This window comes from Sinocyclocheilus rhinocerous, unplaced genomic scaffold, assembly GCF_001515625.1.
Source record: "Sinocyclocheilus rhinocerous isolate Xijiao unplaced genomic scaffold, SAMN03320098_v1.1 scaffold2194, whole genome shotgun sequence".
Taxonomy (NCBI): Eukaryota; Metazoa; Chordata; class Actinopteri; order Cypriniformes; family Cyprinidae; genus Sinocyclocheilus; species Sinocyclocheilus rhinocerous.
The window spans coordinates 465,502-486,996 of NW_015652304.1; the positions used below are offsets into that span (position 1 = coordinate 465,502).

General features: G+C 38.3%; 1 protein-coding gene across 1 annotated transcript in view; it reads left to right on the forward strand.

The window, feature by feature from the left end:
* Window positions 1-186: 186 nt before the first annotated feature.
* The window catches only part of efna3b (ephrin-A3b), a 56,663-nt gene continuing 35,354 nt past the window's right edge, over window positions 187-21,495 (forward strand). Inside the window, exon 1 of the mRNA XM_016520666.1 lies at window positions 187-846. Coding sequence (XP_016376152.1) covers window positions 740-846 — 107 coding nt within the window. The 5' untranslated portion in view covers window positions 187-739. The remainder of the gene's footprint in view (window positions 847-21,495) is intronic.

The window sequence follows — 21,495 nt, forward strand, 5'->3', positions numbered from 1 at the left end:
CAGTTCGGTGGCGCTAGTAAACACGTCCTCTCTGCGCTGTCGAGTCGGTCGCGCCGCTCGGTCCATTGAGCCGCGCCTATGACAGGTCAGCGCGGCGCGAACACTTGAATACCGCGCTGTTTCGTCCCACATTTGAGTTGTTTGGCTTCCCATACAGCCTACCAAACAGCGCGCTGGTGGGTGTGTGTGTGTGTGTGAGAGAGAGAGAGAGAGAGAGAGCGGTGGATATGGCCAAAGAGAGCGAATAAAACTCGCTCGAGCACTTGTTCGTCAGACAATTGTAAGTGTGAAACATCCTGCTGCCGCGCATCCTACCAGATACGCATCAACAAAAGAGAATATTAGTTTTACAATCACGGAGCCTCGTTGCCCCCAGAGTTTCTCCAACGCTACGGGAGGACACGCTTCTCTCTTTCCCGCATTTAAACTCCTACCATCCATCTGCCTGCATCCATTTCTGCTCCGTCCGCGGAGAACCATCAGCGGTGGTCTCGTATCGGACTATTGGATTTGGGTTGACGCCATGGGGACAGAGGGAGGGGGTCTTCGCCATGGATTCTGACTTTTTAAACACTTAATACAAACATATAGATTGCGAAACCCCGTGTTTAAGTAGTTTTACGCTTTAGGTCGCATCTCTTCCTGCCCTTCTTCACCGAACGGGATGGTTCCGGCGCAGCGTCGCGTGGGGTGAGAAGATCTTGCAAGACTGGGAAGAAAAGCGAGAGATCGAGGGATTATGGCACTCTTCGCGCTCTGTCTATTTATTCTGACGCTCACCTGCACGAACTTTGACCTGGTGACTGCAGGCAGGCACGCAGTACACTGGAACAGTTCAAATATTCTGTAAGTCGCATGTTAATCGTAATTTTCCCCCCTCTAATAAGGCCTACTTTATTAGAAATTACATTTAAATAGATTTTAAAAAATGCCTGAAAAATAGCCAAACTCTGCTTTAAAATATTTTTTTCCCCCCCGCAGGGAGAGTACAATATAAACCAAAATGTAGCATGTAATTATCTAATCTGAAACCAGTTTAGACGTTTACATTAATCGGGATTCCCTTATGGGGCAGGTACACCAGTAGACCAGGACAAGAGCTTTTTTGAGGTGTGCCATGCTTGTGTGTATTGTGCATGCATGACTGTAATCAATGCAGGTGTTTGTTTTGGTAATATGCATTTCTTAAGTAGGACTGATAGATTTCCTAGGTGTCTTGATCTTGAAAACAACCACATGTAGGTTAGGTAGATGTTTGCTGAATAGGGTTAATGCTTTGTAGTCCTCATCTGTGGACTTTTTGTCAATGTAGTAAAAAATAAAATAAAATAAAATAAAGCAGAGTTTTATGCCTCAAGCCCCAACTGTAATGTCAAAGTCAGCCAAAAACATATTATTGATCACTGAAAACTCTAAGATGTACATACTGATGTGACAAAGAGAGACGTCTGCTCCAAATATGAGTCTTGTACAGTTTCATATCTGCTGTATGTTGTAGAAATTTGGTCAGGTTTGTGCTTTTGTCCTCACAGAACCTCTCTCTCTCTCTCTCCTCGTGTGTCTCTTTCCATCACTTCCCCGTTCTCTCACACTCCTGCATATTTCTATCAGGGAGTCTCCGTCTGTTTCTCCCCCTCTGATTTTTCGTTCTCCTCCCTCTTTCAGCATCATACATGGAGCCCAGTCTAGTCCCCTGTTTCTTTTCATTCCATCTGCTGTAATTAGCAGCACTTTTTCAAAATGACCTCAATATGCCTGCATTTTGACACCATTCAATCTCAGCATCTCTCACTGTCACACACACACTCGGTCTCTCTTTCTCTCACACACATACACACTTCATTTTTTTACTTCATATTAGAATGGATGAGGTGGTTAGGTCACGGTTAGGTATGTCAGCTCTGACTGAACGGTAAATTAGAGCAACAGTGGGGATGTAAATGAGTGTGTTGATGTATCAGTTTGTTATCTGGCTCTACTGGTTGTAAAACCTATGAAAAAATGCAGGAATTGACCTAGTTTACAGGTACTGTTCACACTAATAAGTAGCTTGGGGCAGAATACAAATTTGGCCTAAATCAAAATCAAATTAAAAATATAAACCAGCAGCAGCCCACCTGCCTGAGAGCCTCTTATTTATTGGTACTCCTATCTCAATCTCAATCACTCACACACTCTTGACACATTTTACAGCGGTTGTCTGTGATTATATGAAAATCTGAAGCTTGTTTTTAAGCTGGCACACACAGTACGATTTTTACAGCCATTGGACACCCCCTAGATATGAGCATTTTTCCCCTCTTTGAGTTTCACCCCAATGCAGTTTGCATACCCCACGTTCCATATCTGTATATACAAATATTATCAATTATATTTTACTTATAGGGCTATATAATCATCATGCTTTGCGCCATGTTGAACATGGCCGTGTGACTGACTACAAATTTCGGCGTTCATAGAAGAACAGAACTCACACATCCCCTATAAATTGATTGATTTTATCCCAGTACAGCCATGCAAATGCAAACATTTACAGTTTGATTAGTGATAAAGACTGATAAATTTTCCATACAATAGTGGTTCTCAACCACGCAGAGGTGCGTTTCCCAAAACCATCATTAGTTAACTATGGTTGTTAGTTCCATTGAATTGTATTGGCACCGACGGATCTTGCGACCAGTTGTTTTTGGGAAACGCACCCTAGGTCGGGACCTACTAGGGGGCCTCAACAAACTTCCAAGACGGCCGAAGGATACCTTAAAATTATTCAAATTAATATATTATTACTAATACAATTAATATTATTATATAGTTAAAGTAAAATAAATCTGATTATGTCTTTGTGGCCAACATCATACAGTGTGAACATATTAGCTTTAATCACACGTATTTATGCAAAAGCTAAATTTACTGACTTTTTTTAGCATGTTTTGCACTGAAGTTTGAGGAAAACGCATGGTAAACTGTCCAAATACTACAGTCTTATTGGTAAGTAGAATAAACCAACATGCAAAGGGCATTTTGCACACACTGGTTTTGCGTGGGCCTGCTTATTCAATTCAATTCAATTCAAGTTTATTTGTATAACGCTTTTCACGATACAAATCGTTGCAAAGCAACTTTACAGCAAATTAAGTTTCTACAATATTTAGTAGTAGCCTATCAGTGGTGACTCAGATAATGTACAAATGGCAGAAATGTACGGAAAAATCAATTAAAGACGTAATCAAACAGACGATGAACACTATTAACAGCAATTATTATATGATGCAATCAAACATATAGCAAAATGTGGTAGTTCTGTATGTTGTTTCAGGGTTGGCATCATCTGAGGTCCTCTGAGGGGTTGGCATCATCTCTTCTCAGGTGTTCTGGATCCAAACTGAAGCTTGTGTAAATCCTAGTAAAAATGGGGTAATATGATAATTTTTTCTTGACCTGGTAAGGACTCTAGCCACTTCATTTTGGACTACCTGTAGCTTGTTTATTGAAGATGCAGGACAATCACCTAGCAGTGCATTACAATAGTCCAGTCTAGAGGCATTGAATGCATGAACTAGCTTTTCTGCATCAGAAACAGGTAACATGTTTCGTAACTTGGCAATGTTTCTAAGTTCTAATGTTTCTTTTGCCTTGGTGTTTAACGCTACAGGATTATATCATGTGCTTTTCCATTCACTCCGGGGTGCTCACTGTGCAGAGAAATGAAAAGTGCTTCTTCCACCCAGTTTCAGCGTACTGAGAAAGCTGCCTAACTGCATTAGCATCGGTAGCAGCACGGGGCGGATATGCAACGTGATAAAACCAAATTAAACTGGCTTATTTCCATGGATTAAGTTTAATAAGACTTCTACAGCAAATGCCATTACACACTTTCAGCCCACTGCACATTAGAAAGTATGGACATTAACCCCATTTTACTACAAGCTACAGTGTTCTCCCATTATTTCTACAAGAAGTGTTCCAAGAAGTGTGTACTTTGTTTTGTAAAAAAAAGTGTGTGGGGAAATTAGCCTGTGAGCTAGCATTATCTGTGTGTATGTGTGTGTTAGACATCCCTCTCTCTCCATAACTGCTCTGCAACACTGATGACACCCTGTTACCTCAGCTTGGCCTAGTTATACAGCACAGAGAAAGAGAGAGAGAGCTGATATTTAAGCATTGTATTGCTGAAAGTCGCTATGCTATACGTACACTTATTCTCATGGGTCAGAGTCTAGATGTAGCACAGCATGCTAATAGCGGTAATAGCTGTGGTCACTGTGCTGAATTTGGGTCTACAGCCAAAGCTGCACAGTCACTCCGTCTCTCCTCACCGTGGACCAGCTAGTATTCTCTGGGTAGTGTTTTGACTCGGGGGTGTGATACGGCACGCGTGTGTGTGAGTGTTCTACAACTAAACGTCTTTGTTTTTGAGCTGAGCACGTTTGGTGTAAACAGTAAGAGAGGCGCCGTCGGCGATGAGGTAAAAAACGAAAACAAAGCAACCAGACCACTGCCTCCTCATTCATCTTCTAAGAGAGTTATAGCTGAGTGTACCTTCAGCTCGCACACATACACACACTGATAATTACTGAGCGTGGAGTGGGCAGTGATCCTAACGGCCCTACACTCTCGCTCCAGTGATGCGCATCCCAGAAAAAATACAGAACCCTCTCAGACGCATAATTGAGAAACAGGGTTGAATAAATATGTACGAACCACCGGTTTTCCTGGGTGAACAAACATTTCTGCTGACGAAAGGATAGATTCTGTTTTCACATTCTCTGTGAATGCTTCATTATAGTCACATTAGGGAACTCTGTGGTATGTAATGGAGAAAAAAACACTGTAAACACATGTGTAATATTTGTAGAGGTGAAGTGAGTGTGGACTCCAGGGGGGAACAGCTCCGCTCTGTTAAAGCGCAATTACAGAACGAGAGTGGAAAACACGAACCGAAGACTGCTGAAAAGCATTGAAACTACAAATCTGTGTTGGGTTAAACTGTGGGACCTATAAAATGTTGTTCTTGTGGTAACATCAAACTTAACTGGTGTGCAAAACTGGTTCAGCTGAATCAACCTGAGCACATTGGGTTTCATGAATGACATTTAAAGGTTTAATCAGCTAACGTAGCTGCATGTTTTTCCTTTTTGAAGTGCTTTACAGTGCTGTTAGGAATTATATAAGATCAGTTTGTGAATTGTACAATATATTTGGTGTCAGGGTGGGGGCAGGGGGTTGTGTAAGCGTTGACATTTTAAAAATAATTTCTATTTAATTTTTAGGGCACAATCTGACAAGCTTTGTTGAGCATAAACCAAATGATCTTTTGGCGCCATTTAAAGACTTTTTAAAGGTGCATTCAGTAGCTCTTTAGCTAGCATTAGCATCAGTGTTTATGTACAATAACTACTGGTACCACAATTGTGGTAGACGCTATACTGCCGTCTATCAACATGGTGTTTTACTAACTAATGAGTACCAAGAATTTTTGTCACCAAATCTTTCCACCATGTTTGCCGTAATGATGTTTACACTTGTTTTTGTGTTTGTCCTTCTTTCTGTCTTCTACCTTTAGACAGTTTTTACTTTGGCCGTTCTGATTCTCCTGTTGTCTCTGCTGGTAAAGTACAATAATACATGATTGTTTAATTTTCACATTTCGCATAATCAAACAACACTACACTGTTGTGAATCTACAGAATGAGTGCAAAGAGAATTATAGCAGATGTTCAGTAAAACACAGCAGCTCATGTTATTTCTATAAGGACTGTATATAATTAAAACACTTTTAATAGAAAACAATTATCAGTACAGCCTTGATCTCGTGAGTGTTCACCATTCAGATGACTAAAACACAATTCATGTCTTAATGTATAAAACTTCTAAGTTAGCACCAAACTACAGAATGCACCTTTAAGGTCTTCATGATGTCTTGTTTATATACAAATATAGAAAGTGATTATAAGACATTTTTATGTTTTGTCAGTGTTCCATCCGATAATGATCCTAATGGAAAGTACTTGAGCAAACAACTGTTTCTATGGTTACCACTTCAGGGCAGGTGAACGTGATTTTTGTTTATGAGCATCTATTTAGGATACTGCTAAGTGAAATTTATGGTCTGACTAGCGTGTAAACTTTTGACATACTGAAATGTTTGAAAATCTTGTTTAAGGACAAGGAATATATACGTGGCTCTTTTTGTTTCACTTCCTTCATAGTTCAAGTGGGGTCAGAAATGTTTCAGAAATTGCACACTGCATAAGAGGCTAATAATGGCACATTTGAAAGATGTATAGTACTGACGTTTCCCTTTCTTTTTAGTTAGACTGTTAGTTACAGTAAATTTTGACCTTATGAGTTTATGTTACCTCCTATGCATGAAAATTTCATGTGATTGTGTGCTCAACCTGCACTTACAATTTGAAATGGCAGTCTTCTATTTTAATACATTTTAAAATGTAATTTATTCCTGTGAATTTTCAGCAGCATTTCCTTTACTCACACAATAATTATATATTTTTTCAGGATTCTTTGATGAATAGAAGTTTCCAAAGCACAGCATTTATATAGACATATAAAATGGTAAATGCTTTTACTGAACTTTTGATCAATTAATGTGTCCTTGCTGAATTAAAATTAGTTTCTTTCCAAAAAATTGTTAAAAAAGAAAAAAAAAAATCTTACTGACCCCACACCTTTAAACGGTAGTTAATGTGCACATATAGTCTGAATGACAGTATAGACAATTATTGGATGCGCAGGTCATTGCGTAGCTGGTGTGTGAGTGTATTTGTGTGCATGCACGAAAAAACACAGGTGTGTCCAGGTGTTGTGCAGATGGCTCCCACACGTACAGGTTGGTTCAAGTGAGGTGAGCTTGCTTCACACTGTGCGTAGGGTAAATCTTTGAGATAAGCAGCTACCTTGCTTATTTCCTGTATTGCCATTAGCAATGCATAAACAAAGGATCTGATTGACAGGTGGATGGAAAGACTGAACAGCAAAGCCCATAAATCAGATAACTGTCTGTGGTTTGCATATGCAAATTGTTCGGTGCATATTCATGAGTAAACGGAGAGATCTATCTAAGTGACAGAGAAGACCTGGTTCTCGTTCATCAACTTTGCGTTATCATTGAGTTGAAGCTGTTCTGTGCGCATGTGCGCCTGAGCTTTATGATGTTAGTATCTAAGTGAAGAGCAGCAGTCTTAATTAATAACGCCAGTTCAACTGAGGCTGATGAATGAGGCAGTTGTGCATATCCACATCCACTTATCACACCAATCACTTCTGTTTATTTATTCTTCGTCATGGTGAGGGGTTGCAGTGAATGCAGGCGATGCCATGTAAGAGGATGTTCCACACTCTTTCTTTTCTATAGTGGCGCCTTTGCTTAGTCATTCATGATCACACTATTTATTCATTTAATGTTTTTAATACCCTCCTCACCTTCTGAGGCTCAGCTTCCCTTCATTTCATTCATCTCCTCTTTTTAATTCTTATTATGAATACCATCTCTTTATTTATTAATCATTTCCAAACAGTGTCACACTCTCTAAGAGCATGATGGAAGCAGTGATCCCAGCAGTCTCGGCACACTGTAATAATCCAATAAATAATAGTTGCGCTTATGAGCTTTTTGTAGTTAGTTTCATCACGTATGGATGGATGCACTGATACATATTTTAAAATTATGGCAGATACATATTGTTCATAATTATGTTCATTTAATGGTCAGTACAGTATTAAAATTCTGTACAATTCTGTTTAAATAAAATAAAAAAATAAAAAATAAAATAAATTATGCTATTAAAGGTACAATATGTAAGTTTTCACTGCTAGAAGGCGCATATTCAAAACAAACAAAGGCATAGTTTGATGACGCCGTGACTGAGTGTGGAATCATGGGAGTTGTCGTCTTCATCCCCACAGCCGACGCAATCCGACGGGACTCAGGCAGAAATCATGTTCATGGATGAGCTAATGTATTAAAGATTTATTAACATCGTAGTATGAAGCAGAGTGAGGCGGAAAGGCCGCTGAAGCAGTTGCTAATGAGAGACGAGAGTGACACACGGCTCGAAAGCAGCGGAGCTTTAATTATGCCACACTTTAGCGCTTCCTCTCCTTCCAGTCGTGCATATGTGGGGTAAAGCAGCGCTGTTTTATCATACTAGATACGTTTGAAAGTTCTGTTATAATGCTACTTTGTGCGGTCGTCACCTGTCTAATAAAACGCACAACATAATTAAAGCGTCTTTGGTGTTTCCATGTTTTCTACAAAACAAAACCGGAAATCGAGAGGTTATGACGTCTTTGGCAGGCGAATTAAGGCATTGAAACATAACATATGTAAAATAGAGATTTATTTTGAGATTTTCTAATGATTACATTTAACAGTGTTAATAAACTTAAATAGAGGTGAACAGAAACTACAACAAATATATTTTTTGCGTACTCATTTGCCCCACTAGAAAAATAAATAAATCCACTACAGTGTTTCTGTCTTTCCAAAAGAGGGAAAATATTGATTATGTTGGTCAGAAAGATGTCAAATTTGCAGCAACTCCCTCAGCTTTTGTATTAGAAACACTCACACAGCAGTGTTAATATGTAATTTAATATAGGAAAACACAAAGTATAGTGTTATAAATGTACACAACAAATCAAAAAAGCCAATATATATATATATATAAACATTGCTAGATTTACAATGTTAATAACTGTGGAAACACATCATCACAGTCTGTGGAAAGGGTCTGTTTTGCTGATTTGTTAAGGGTTGGTGATTTCCCAGCATGCTGTGCGGAATTAACTAATTAATTTTTTGTAGTCCATAGTTGAACAAACAAGGTTGTGTGAGGTACTTTGGTCGAATGCTGAGAAAATGAAAATCTCTGTGACATTTTGAGTTTTCTCAACTTTCCACTTTTGACAGTGCAGCAGTAGGAGGGGGTCTGTTTTGTACTTTGGGGAGGATGTTAATGCAGATGGAAATGATGTGTATTTCGGGCCGCTTCTAGTCTCCAATTATTCACTTCAAAATCAGGCCAGATTTGACACACCTTTCATTACTACAACTCATGATGATGACATGAACAGCACCGGTTCTCGCCTCACACTGCTGTGTTTTATTATAAACAAATGATTTACATTGAAACACCATCTCTGTGGTCTCGTCATCAATCTTTTTGTAGAATGGCCATGATTCAGTCCTCATCCAAAAGTAGCTTTTCTTAATTTCTTGATTTATGGTTGTGTTACTAATCTGTACCACCTCAAACTTCCTCCAGAGTAGAACAGTGTTCACGTCTCCACTTTTACAAGGCAAATTTCCCTCAGTACACCTTGAGAAAAACAACTTAAACCAGCCTAAACTGGTCTCCATGTTGAAGTTGAGATAGTTTAGCTGGTTGACCAACTGACAAATCCCAAAACCCTTTTAAAACCAGCCAATAATTATCTTAGACTAGTTTTTTTCAGCAGGGAAAGACGTTGAATTCTCTTCAGATCACACACGCAGACATAAACGTGCATATACACACTAATGGATGAGCTTGTATGGTTGTGTGTGTGGTCCCTCGGAGTGTATGTGTGTGGTCTCTTTATCTCCCTGTGTGTTTGTCCTTTGAAGGAGGGGAAGTGAGCAGTGTAAATGTCTGTGATTTGAACAGGAAGAGCCGTGACTCCCTCTCATTTAAATCCAGCAGGCTGATGGAGGTGAATCGTTCAATGGAAGAGTCATCTCATCGTAATGAATAGAAAAAAAGAGCATTCAGAGTCTTTCATTCTGTCTGTCGTGATTCTCCTGTTACTCTGCTAGTTTGAGCTCTGGCACACAGAACAACAGCTATCTTACCCACAGACAGGCTTCAAAGCCTCCAAACACACACACACACACACACATATAGTGAAACGCTGCCTGAGACTCGTGTACACAGTGATATACAGACACATGACAGCAGGTTATATTCTCGTTGGTGTGTGTTCTGTAAAATTGGATGGTTTGGAGGCTTTCTGCCCTCTTTTCACATCAACAAAAGACAACTGGCTCATGTGATCCATTTGAACACACACACAAGCGCACAAGTAGGAGATCGAGTAGCACTAATCCAGACAGACAAGCTAATTCGGAAAGTATCGTATATGCAAATGTAAACGTGAAGAGGGTAAAAAGCAGAAGCTTTCAAGCAGGTTATAATCACACTTACTGCTGCTTTGTGTTAGTTTAGTGTGACTGCCGCATGATCAGGGTTTTTAGCAGTGGTTAAATTACATTTTCATTAAGTTTCTTGTCAAGGTAAAGGGTGGCAGAGGTTTAGGCCTGCATTAACAGTGCTTAAAGATGAATTTTTTTTAAGATGTTAAAATACTTCCTTGCAGTTTAATATGCAGAGACAACTATAAGTAAGTTGGTTGATTCCCACAAAAAAAAGTGTAAACGCTGTGGCTCTCTGAGGCTTTTTCAAAACATTGCTCTGTTTGTTTGAGAATCCGACCAGGCTGGCATAGCAACTCTGGCTCAGCTGAATTTGGGGGCGTGGCTATATGTTTAGCTGACCAATAGCAGATGGAAGAAGTGTTTAGGAAACCAGTTTGAAAACAGTCATTGGCTGAATAGCGTACTAGTACTGCTATGCTTTGTCTTTAAGAAATGTCTTAACACAGTGATATAGCTACATTCAAAATATTTTTATCAGGTAAAAATGTGCTAAATTAAATGGTTATTTAGTTTAATATGTTTGAATCAAATTACAGTAACTTAAGAATATTTTTTCAGAGTCTGTTTACATAGAAATAGCTTCTTATGGTTATCTACTGCCAAGAATGAGTATGCACCACTAATTCTCATTTAAGAAAAAAAAAAAAACTCAGCTGCTTCCTGTGTGTAGAATGGGGTTTTTAATGGGGATTTTTGGCCATTAAAGCCATCATTAGCCGGGCCACGAGTGCGCCCTGTTCACCATAATCATGAACATTATTAGAGAATTAGCGAGAGTTGGAGAGTGAGTGTGTGTGTGTGTGTGTGTGTTTGAGTGCTTGTGTGTATGCGTGTGCACATCTTGGATGTTAATGGAGAGATTTTAAATGGACAAGCTAAATTATGACCTTGTATAATGGCCTTTTTTATCAGCCAATGTCAGACTGTGCTTCAGGAATGGGTCTCTATGTCACACTGATGATTATGTGTTTGTGTGTGTATGCGTTATTGTGTCTAATTCATGTACTTTTTCTGTGAATGGCAACGTTTTTTGAGGACTGTCAGTCGATTGAAAGTTTTAATCTAATTATTTACATAATATGTAAATTAAGAAATCAACTTAGTTGCAATTTCATACCAGCAAGTCTGTATACCGATATTTGCTGATAAAAGCCCTGAAATAAAGATATCAGATGTTAAATTATTATATTTTAAATGTATCAACGTCTGTTGATATTTTATATTTAATTGTGCATGCATTTCCCTATTTTTACACTTCAATTACCTTTAATGTCTAATGCTCACTTAAATTTAATCTTTAAAAACAATAATTTAATAACATTGTTAAATGTAATATTTAGCTAATCTAAAAATGAATATTCCCTTTTCCTTATGAATTTCTCAATTTTCTAGAAGCATTTAAAATGATGTGTTTTTAGTGTTGTATTTTTCATTAACTTAGACTAGTTTTAACATTGGCCATTTGTAGGTTTTCGGCCATAACATAGAAATACAGAAAAGAATCTTAATATCAGCACATCTCTGCTTAAAAGTCAGTATATTTTTTAGTTTGCTTCATTTCAGTGATGTGCGTTGTCTCTAGAAGCAGCTAACTATGGATTCACAGAAACATGAAGATGGTAATTAATCAAACTAAATTAACAGCTTAAATTGACAGTCCTTTTTTTCCCCAAAATCTGTCTCATTCCATTTAAATCAATTTATCCTAAAGCATTCTCTGACTGCCCCCCTTTTCTGTGACACTCAGAAACTCCTCCTCCATGAACATGTAATCTACATAATACAGAATGTACAACTGATTCTGTGAAATAAAACAGTTTCTGTGAATGCCATCAGAAATGTATGTGTGTGTGTGTGTGTGTGTGTGTGTGTGTCTGTCTACATAAGTCTTTACTTCTAAATCCTCTCTTGCCTGTACGTGGTTGCACAGAATATCAATGGCCTACTGCAGGTCCCACTGTCTGAGTGTGTGTGTGTGTGTGTGTGTGTGTGTGCGCATGCGTGCGTGCGTGTGTGTGGAAGTGCAGTTGTTAGCATTGCAGGCTTATGGTAATAAATGCATTTTCACAGCAGTTAACAGAATTCTGTGTCACATCTCGGGAGAAAGACAGAGAAAGGAAAGGAGATGTCTAAAAAAGAAGGATTGAGCAGAACACAGGTAGGTATTTATAAAGGAAAAGATGGAGGAGGAGCAGAGAGAGAAAGCAGGGAGCTCTTTTCTTCTTTCACTCTGGGTTTACTCACTTACACATGTGCGCACACACATACATTAAACACACGCTCTCACACTAATACAGACTCTTGTTGCAATGAACCAAAGCAAGAGATCTCACAAGCGACTTTTGTGTGGGGTGTAAAACATTCTGATGAACTTAAGTTTAAGTACTGTATCAGTTTTATCTGTCCAAAAATGTGTTTACCTTCACAGAAGGATCTTTGTGTATGTGTCTAAAGTTTTACTACCCTAGTAATAAAATTGTATGCCATATTTTATTTAAAATACATTTATTTCATACTCTGTACTTTAAATCCACTAACATATTTTTGACATAACACTTAAGACTTACTGATATAAAATTATAATTAAACTCTATTTGGAGTATTTCTTTATTGCACAATGCACATTTCTTACTATTATGCCTAAATTGTGTTTTAATGTCACTATTGATGAGGAATGTATAATCTTTGAATTATATCGGTCTTTAAATGCAAGATATTTAAAGTGTACCTGGAGTATACTTGCAATAGTTCCACTTTAGCACAATTAAATATACTTCAGTATATCTTAAGTTGGACTTCAGCACTATTTCTGCACAATTAAAGTGCATTAAGCACAAAATTAGTTGCTCCATTTTCCAGACTTTAAGCATACCAGTTTAGTATACTAAAAGTACAATTGCAGGGTATTTTTATTAAGCACATAAATATGTAAATGTATTTGTAGTATAGTGTAGCACAATTTAAATGTATTTCAAATACATTTTAGTATTTTTTTTCACTAGGGTGTTCATCTGTATATTTTATTTTTGACTGTATGTGTGTTTGTGTACTATGTGTTGATGTATGTGAGCTCACATGTGTTTGTCAGTGACACACAAAGGTGTAAAGTGTTATTGTAATAATTGTACTTCATTGCTATATGGAGGAATTTGTACTTTTACTATAATACTTTTAATTTCTAAGGATTTTTTACTCCTTACAAGTTTGGTTAAAGTATGGCGATTGTGTCCAAATTAAATTTAAAGTCAAATATCTAGCCAAAAGCATAATTGGATGAAGTGAAAAATTAACTGTTTTCTTAGCTGTTGAAATTGACTAAGAAACCTCACCCCCCACCCCCCTCTCATTTAAGTAAGTTTGATGCACAAACTTGTGCAAAGCAGCCTGTTTAATTACAGTTGTCTCAATGTTCTAACTTTGAAAGGCTCTAGGACATACCAGATGTTTAACTAAAAAGAAAAAGAAAAAAGAAAACCTTACTTGAAATTGTTAAACTCTAAATTCTGCAGCTGATTTATAGTTGTTTGACACAATATAAATGACTTTATTAAAATGATTTTGTTTATGCTTGTCCAATGCACTCTTAGTGACATGCACAGCAAACAATTTCATATTAAAATTTATTATTATTCTTAAAACTTTAACTTGTTCTAGTTGCTCAGTAAGATATAATATAACCTGTTTTTATTTTTTAAAACAAAAGATTTATATCATAATGACCAGTTACTTATGTACTTTGTACTCTGAAGTTGTACAGAAAATTGTCAAAAGTACTTTTTCCTTCAAAATATATGTACTTTGTGTACTAAAATTCAGTTTCATTAATAACTCTCCATTGACAGTACAATCTCCAGTACAAAGTACAATAATACTATAGTAAAGAAATACAATAGCTCTGGTAAATTACACCCATTTTTCACTAATATGAACACACGCAAACTCACATATCCAACACAACAGCACACTCCGTAACTGTATAAATCTCAGCCTATCCCTACAGTCGAAAATAAAATTTACATAGAAATAGTAAAGCTATAGACACATACGCACAGACACTTCTGTGAAGGTAAACTCATTTAAAAGTTGAATATATAGTTTCCTCAGTATTGCAGTTGTCACAGGTCTGAGGAGATATTTCTAACAGCTGTCATGAGTTAAATATAATTGAGAGAGGGAGAGGAGAGAAGAGGCTCGGGAGAGGGTTCATTAGAGAAGGGGGAGTGGAGAAAGAGAGAGGATGGAGAGATAAAGGAGAGATGGGAGAGAGGAGGGAAAACAGAGATGGGTAGAAAGAAATGGATAGAGGGATGGCATGTTGTTGCAGTGAGATCGGGTCTTATCTGAGGCTCAAAATGACAGCAAGCTGACAACACTCTGCAGTGCTGTGACACGAACAGACTTTTCACACACACACACACACACACACACTGAGCAACAAGCTCTCACATGCACAATACGGTTGACACGCATCATTATGCATGTGCACACATATACTTACTCTCAATCACATGCACGTGACCCAAAGTGCATCATGGTTATACATGTAATTTTGTGCGTATATAAGTGTGTATCTTACTCTCAAACAGGAGCATTCACAGTACGGTTCATATACATAATTATGCAGAAACACATATGTGCACGGCCACGCTCACACACACACACACACACACACACACATGCGGCTTCTGGAGCCCTGGGTCATTATTTTTGATGTGATGTACAGCAGCTGGAACTTGCAGGGGTCTTATATTCTTCCACTGGGACTGCAGCAGACCAGCGAAAAGCTTGTGTGTGTGCAGCAATTTATGATATGCACGGTGCGCCGGCTCTGAATACATTACTTGATCATAATATTTCAGTATTTTCATCTATTTAATCTACATAATATCCTTCTGCTACATTTTCAGCTTTTTAGCTGTGTATGTGTTTTTGTGGTGTGTTGCAGATGGGATTTATTGAATTTGAATGGGAAAGGTATAGTGTTCAGACTGTCTGGCCTATTTGAATTTGAATCAAACTGTGGAATAGTAGAAATGAGAGTGGACAGGGTAGGAAAAAGAGGGAAAGGTAGAAGGCGGGGGTGGTTAGTCTGGAGTCAGGACGGGGCGAGACGAGAGCGCGAGAGGGGCCAGACTGCCAATCAATTGTAATTATAATGTGGGTCAATTGTAATTAGGTTGAACTCTTATGTGACACTGCCACAGTGATATACAGTCAGCATTGCGGACCATATGCTGTGTGTGTTTGTCTTTGTGTGCGTCTGTCGCGCTCAGTCAGTCATACGAAGGAGGTCGGAGACAAAGTTGATGTAAATGCCACAGAGATTTGACTTTGACCGGTTTTGGGGTCGGCAGATTTAAATACATTACCATGTCAAACACTGGTTAAGGACTTCATAGTGGGACAATTGAATTCACCACTTTTGTTTGCTTTGTTACTGTTTTCATTCATACTGTTAGCATTCCCATTTATTTCAATGGCAGTTGCTCGGCTAGGGCATACTACAAAAGTAGGTGAAAACCAGTATGTGTGACGAGAAGTATGTTTGCATTCATATTCATAAAAGTAACAAAAAGTACCCGTATGACCTACTACTTCCAATAGGATTCTGATGAACACTATCACATGAGGCCACAACTGGAGGGCCACTGACCTGCAAAGTGTAGCTCCAACCAGCTCCAGAATGCCTGCTTGGAAGTTTCTAATCCTGAAGATCTTCCCTGCATCCCAGTGTTCATACTATCCATCCTAAATGTTATGTGAGATTAGAATAAGTGTGTCCCAAATCATAGTACAGTATTTTGAAACGAGTATGCCAAAAGTCCCCAGATGGTCTACTATTTCAGGTAGATTTTTGAAGTGTGGATCCGTGCACACTATAATAGCTAATATTACCCACAATCCATTGCACTTCGGTGAAGGATTCGGTTCAAAACTACAGACACAAATAAAAAGTGTTAAAAAAAACTATAAAAATGGCAGATGTGCTCAGAGAGGTTTAGATAAAGGGGTCCGAGTTACTAATAATCAACATTGAACCTGGTAAAAATATTCATTTAATGTTATCTGTGTTTTAGTTAATCTGCAACAACAGTGTGAACTAATGATAAATGTCCATTCACTTTTAAATGCATCATTATGCAAAAAATATGAGCAGATTTCTACATATACGGCTGGCAGATCATCATGCTACTTCTTTTCTCTCCAATACGGTAGGAAGTTTAATTAAATGAAATGTGGAGGATGTTAACTGTGACAAGATGATTGACAGGCCAGTTTACAGTGACAGGGTGCGTATGAGTATGTGACAGAGCAGCCTGTTAAAGACGCAACTGTATGATGTGATAGTATATCCCAAAGCTTGCCTACTCTTCTACTACACACTCAAGAACTACAAGTGTGTACTTTTTCTTCACTAAAAGTAGGCACATTGGGACGCAGCACTTGATTAGGTGGTTCAGGTGTGTTTAATTAGGGTTAGAGCTCTGCAGGAGAGTAGCCTCCAGGAACTGAATTTGTCACCTCTGATTTATACTACATCGAACATACATTTGCAAAGGCTGCAAAGTTTGTTCCTTATGAAATGTAGTACCTACTTGGACAGTATGCGATTTCAGACGCACCTCTGGACACAGTTGTTTTTGAGGCAAGATTCACCCTGAACTTTAAATCAGTTCCAATAGTTGAGAGAACCTTTTTTCAGGGTATTTTTTTCAGGGCCTAATTAGAAATGATAGAAAATCACTTTACTTGTATTTAGTCTTAAAGAAGTTGATTTAATGTATTTTCAGTGGCAAATCATATTTCCAAAAATAAAAATTGTCCAATTAAATATTTCCCTTTTGTTTGTGTTTATTCCTTCGGTTAACAAGCTCGCAGCTTAGCGCACCACAGTACATTTCACACCCTCCAAAACATTAGTGACTGCTACGACATCTGCTATAAAATAATGAATTACTTGTGATGTCTGCTGTTAGCATATTCTGCAAGCAATATTTATATGGTTGTAGAAAATGATGTTAGCAGATGCTAGCTATTTTGGAAAGGCTGTCAATACAAAGATGCTTTTTGCCCCCAGAATGGCTTAAAGCAGCACTATGTAACTTTTGGCGCTCTAGCGGTTAATAAACAGAACTGCACACATCCCGCGGAAGAACATTCCAACCGGAGCTACTTCTCTAAGTTTATGTCTATGGCGATTCACGCAGGTATGTGTTACTCCGCAGCGGTGACGACCCGACCAGGCTACAATAGTCCAAATATAAGTACTTATTATAAGTGTACCGTAGTGATTCGGAATAAGACAAAAACGCGGTTTGGAAGATGAATTCATGATGCACTCGCTCATTATATACATTTTGCACATTTTGAACACAGAAAAAGTTACATAGTGCTGCTTTAATAGCTGTGCTAACCAACCAAACTTTGACTTATTGTAATATAATCATGTATAACAAGGTGTGTCCCAACTTGCTTACGTATGCACTATTTTTTGCTATTTAGTAGTGTGAATTACGGTGGACCAGTAATGCACAACACAACGAAATCTACACAATGGAAACAAGCCACAACACAACGAAATTAGTGCAACACAACGGAAACAAGCCGCAACACAACAAAAACAAGTCGCAACACAACAAAATTTGCACAACACAATTAAATTAGTCCTATGCGTTGTGTTTTGGCGATTTTGTTGTGTTGTGGAGATTTTGTTGTGTTGTGCACTACTGGTCCACTGTAGTGATCACATTGAAAAAGAAAAAGTACAAATTAACCTTAATTGACCCCCCCCCCAAAAAAAAGTATGGAATGTTGGGCACTTCATGCTCTTAATCTTTATAGCTTTCCTTTCGTAATGGAAGGAGAGGGATAAAATACATACACTGGACTGTAGCGTACATCGTTTGGGACACAACTATTGACTCAAACACTCATTCACTTAATAGCTCACCAGAAAGATTAACAATATGAATTGCTAAATTATCGAACAAAAGTGGCCAGTGGAATATGTTTGTTACAGTCTGATTGTTTCAGTATTAATTACCCAGTCCATTTCTCAGCTCCAGATACACATATGATAATAAAATCCTCCCTCAACCATTACCAGTTTCACTTGGCTGCCTATATGATAGCTGTATGTGTGTGTGAGAGCATGTGTGTGTTTTTTAGACAAGTTAACGGAGTGTGAAGCTGCAAGAGCTGTCACTAACAGAGACCCCAGCATTACTGGGTAACTGAATGGAGCGTATCGGAATCGGCTTATTTTTTTTCTGGTTTTGACACGCCACTCTGACATAATTATACACCAGCCTCCAGTCAAAGACAGCACTAATGTAGGAATGAGGGGTTGGAGGTGGGCCCGAAACCCAGCTTTGTCACTCGTAATTAGTGATAAACTTTTCTTGGAGCCTGACTGGGCATCGGCGTCTTCTTTTGAAGTTGGAATCAATCGACAGTGTAGCGACGCCCCATCAGGGATGTGAGTTTCCCACCGGCAACTTTGTCATTGATAATTAGAAGTGAATTTCTAATTTGTTATTGGGCGTCTGTTGCAGATTCCTTCCTCCTCCTGTTTACGCCCATCAGACACGTTTTGGATTATCAATATGAAGCAGGAAGCCTGTCATGGACTGGCATTTTAGCAGACGGAATGGTAGTGAATTTTGAACAGAGGAGAACTGGATGAGCTGAGCAAGTACATCGCTTAAATCAACACAGAAAGTGCTGGTCACATAGCACTGCGCAGTTCTTTGATTTATATCTGTCCTAGTCAGCATTACAGCTGTCTCCCATCGGGACAATTAAGACTACATATAGCAGAGCACATTTTTTTGGTGCCTTTACATACCTTAATGCTGTTAATAAATGAAGTAGGGTCCGGTTTCATTTCAGTGTCACAAAAGGACCCAGTAACTACAGATGGGAGCTAGTGGCCTTGGACTTGGACCTTGGACCACACGTCTCTAGCTGATGTGAGGCAGGCTTGTTAGGCTGGGAGAAGATCCTTAAGTGGTTTTTGTGCTTTCTGTCATCAGCTAACCACATAACAGAAGAGTCTCACACGGGATTTTTCACCTGTTTGCTATTTATAGCGAGTCCAAGGTCAAAGAATACCAGCTGCAAGCTGTGACTCGTAGCATTTCCCAGTGCATACTGTCTGCCAGGCAGCTGAAAGGAACATTGGATCTTACTGCTAGGTAGTGAAGGACTCCTGAAATCAACCTCATTATGTTTATTTTGACACAATGTTATATATTAATTTGCTTGATTTTGCGTGCCTGCTTCATGCAGCTAAATTAAAGGATTAGTTCACTCAAAAATGAAACTTTTGTTGTTTCAGACCGGTTTGGCTTTTTCTCTTCTGTGAAATGCAAAAGAAGATATTTTACATTTACATGTATGCGTTTGAATACTGAATAAGGTTGGTTGCTCTTTTCCAGACAGTTACAATAAGTGGGAACTGAAGCTTTTAGGCTTCATACTAGACATAACAGATTTCTAAAAATATAAAAGTGGTTCTACGTCATTATTTACTCATCTTCCAGTAACTAAACTCTTAATTTGAGAACCATCAGTGTTGAATCAATCATGAATCTTGAATGACTCATTGCAGTCCTCTGATTTAAAAGAGCTCTCTCATTAATGTTTCAAGAAGAGCTAAGACAGATGTCAGGATTTTTTACAGTAAAAAATGAATTAAATTTGCCTTCTTATTTGTATTGATGTATTGTTTAATATTTTTTTACTTATTATTAATTATTGTTATTTTATGTATTTGTTCATTTTTTTGCAAAGGTATTGTACAGTATGCATCCATATGTTTTATGGATGTCTTATTAATACCTTTTAATTTTGAGTGACCAGCATGCTATCCAAAATATCTTCTTTTGTGTTCCACTGATGAAAAAGTCAGGTTTAGAACATGATGGTGAGAAAATTATGACCAAATGTTTATTTAGGGTGAACTATTCTTTTTAAGATTTGCTTCATTCATCAAATGCTTTTTAATATTACTCATGTCTCTGTTCAGAAAACAACAAGAACAAAAAAAGTCTCATTTTTTAACCTGTAATAGCTGTGTGAAGATTGATTGGTAATGGCTTGTCAACACACACCTCCGCAATAAATCCAGTATCTGAGCCCAGCAAGAGCTAGCCTGAGGCGAAAGTAGTGCCACGTCCCTTTGGGTAGGAGACTAGGCTTAAAGCCCTCAGAGCATATTGAAATGCCATGTTTGGCAGATCCCTCATTTGTGAAGCAGAAATCACCAACTAACCGTGCAAAGAGAGATTTTCAAATGGGATTTCTCACACTCTAACCTTGTAGTGCCGGAATTTCAAATGAGATTTCGCCACCTGCTAGCGTGCTAGCGTAAGGGGGGATTTACCTGCTGTGTGGGGGGCAGGGTTTATCAGCCATTAACTACTGTTCACACCAGCGCAGTTTCCCGCCAAACGGTTATCTCTACTCGCCCACCTGCCTTCCTCACCGCTTTTCGTAGCGAAGCTTCAACTAGCAGATATTTGCAGTACAGCGTAGCGTGCCTCACCTGTTAATCAAAGAACTCTTATACTGAGCTTTACCACACTGCCAAACCCTTATATTCTTGTCAAACTATAGTACTTTACACTATGTGCAAGCAGTGCTATCTCCTGCTGGATTACCTTGCTCTTCAGATGCTTGTCAGATTAGCTATATGGAGCTATGGATGCTATCCTCGCGATCAGAGGTGTTTATTTTTATGTTGGCCTCGGTGTTAACTCTTGATAGTATGTTGATTTCTATCTGTGTTCTCAAGCTTGAAGGGGAAAAAGTCAGTGTTATTGGTCTCTAGCAAGTTTAGGGAGGTAACAAAGGTTTCTTGAGAATTCAAACAAACCTGATTCTCTAATCAGTGTTCCCACTCTTTCTGGCCACAGACTTTTCCATGACCTTTTCAGTGATTTATTTTTAGTGGAAAAGTATTTTGTAGAAATCATTTTATAGAGATTGATGGGCTGATTTAGATCTCTAAGCCGGTCTTATGAATTACTTGTTTAAATTAATAATCTTATTAGGGTGCAAATTTCTCCAGATAGATCCTCAGCAGACAGACTGATGTTATCATGCTGGTTTGCAGGCAAATTTTATTTTAAACAAGCATTCACTTAAAGCAAAAGCCGAAGAAAAAATAGAAATATTGTATTATATTATCCATCAATTCTCTAAACTGCTTGTCCTAGGGTTGCGGGGATGTTGGAACATATCCCAGCATCTCAGGCTGAAAGCATTATATTATATTA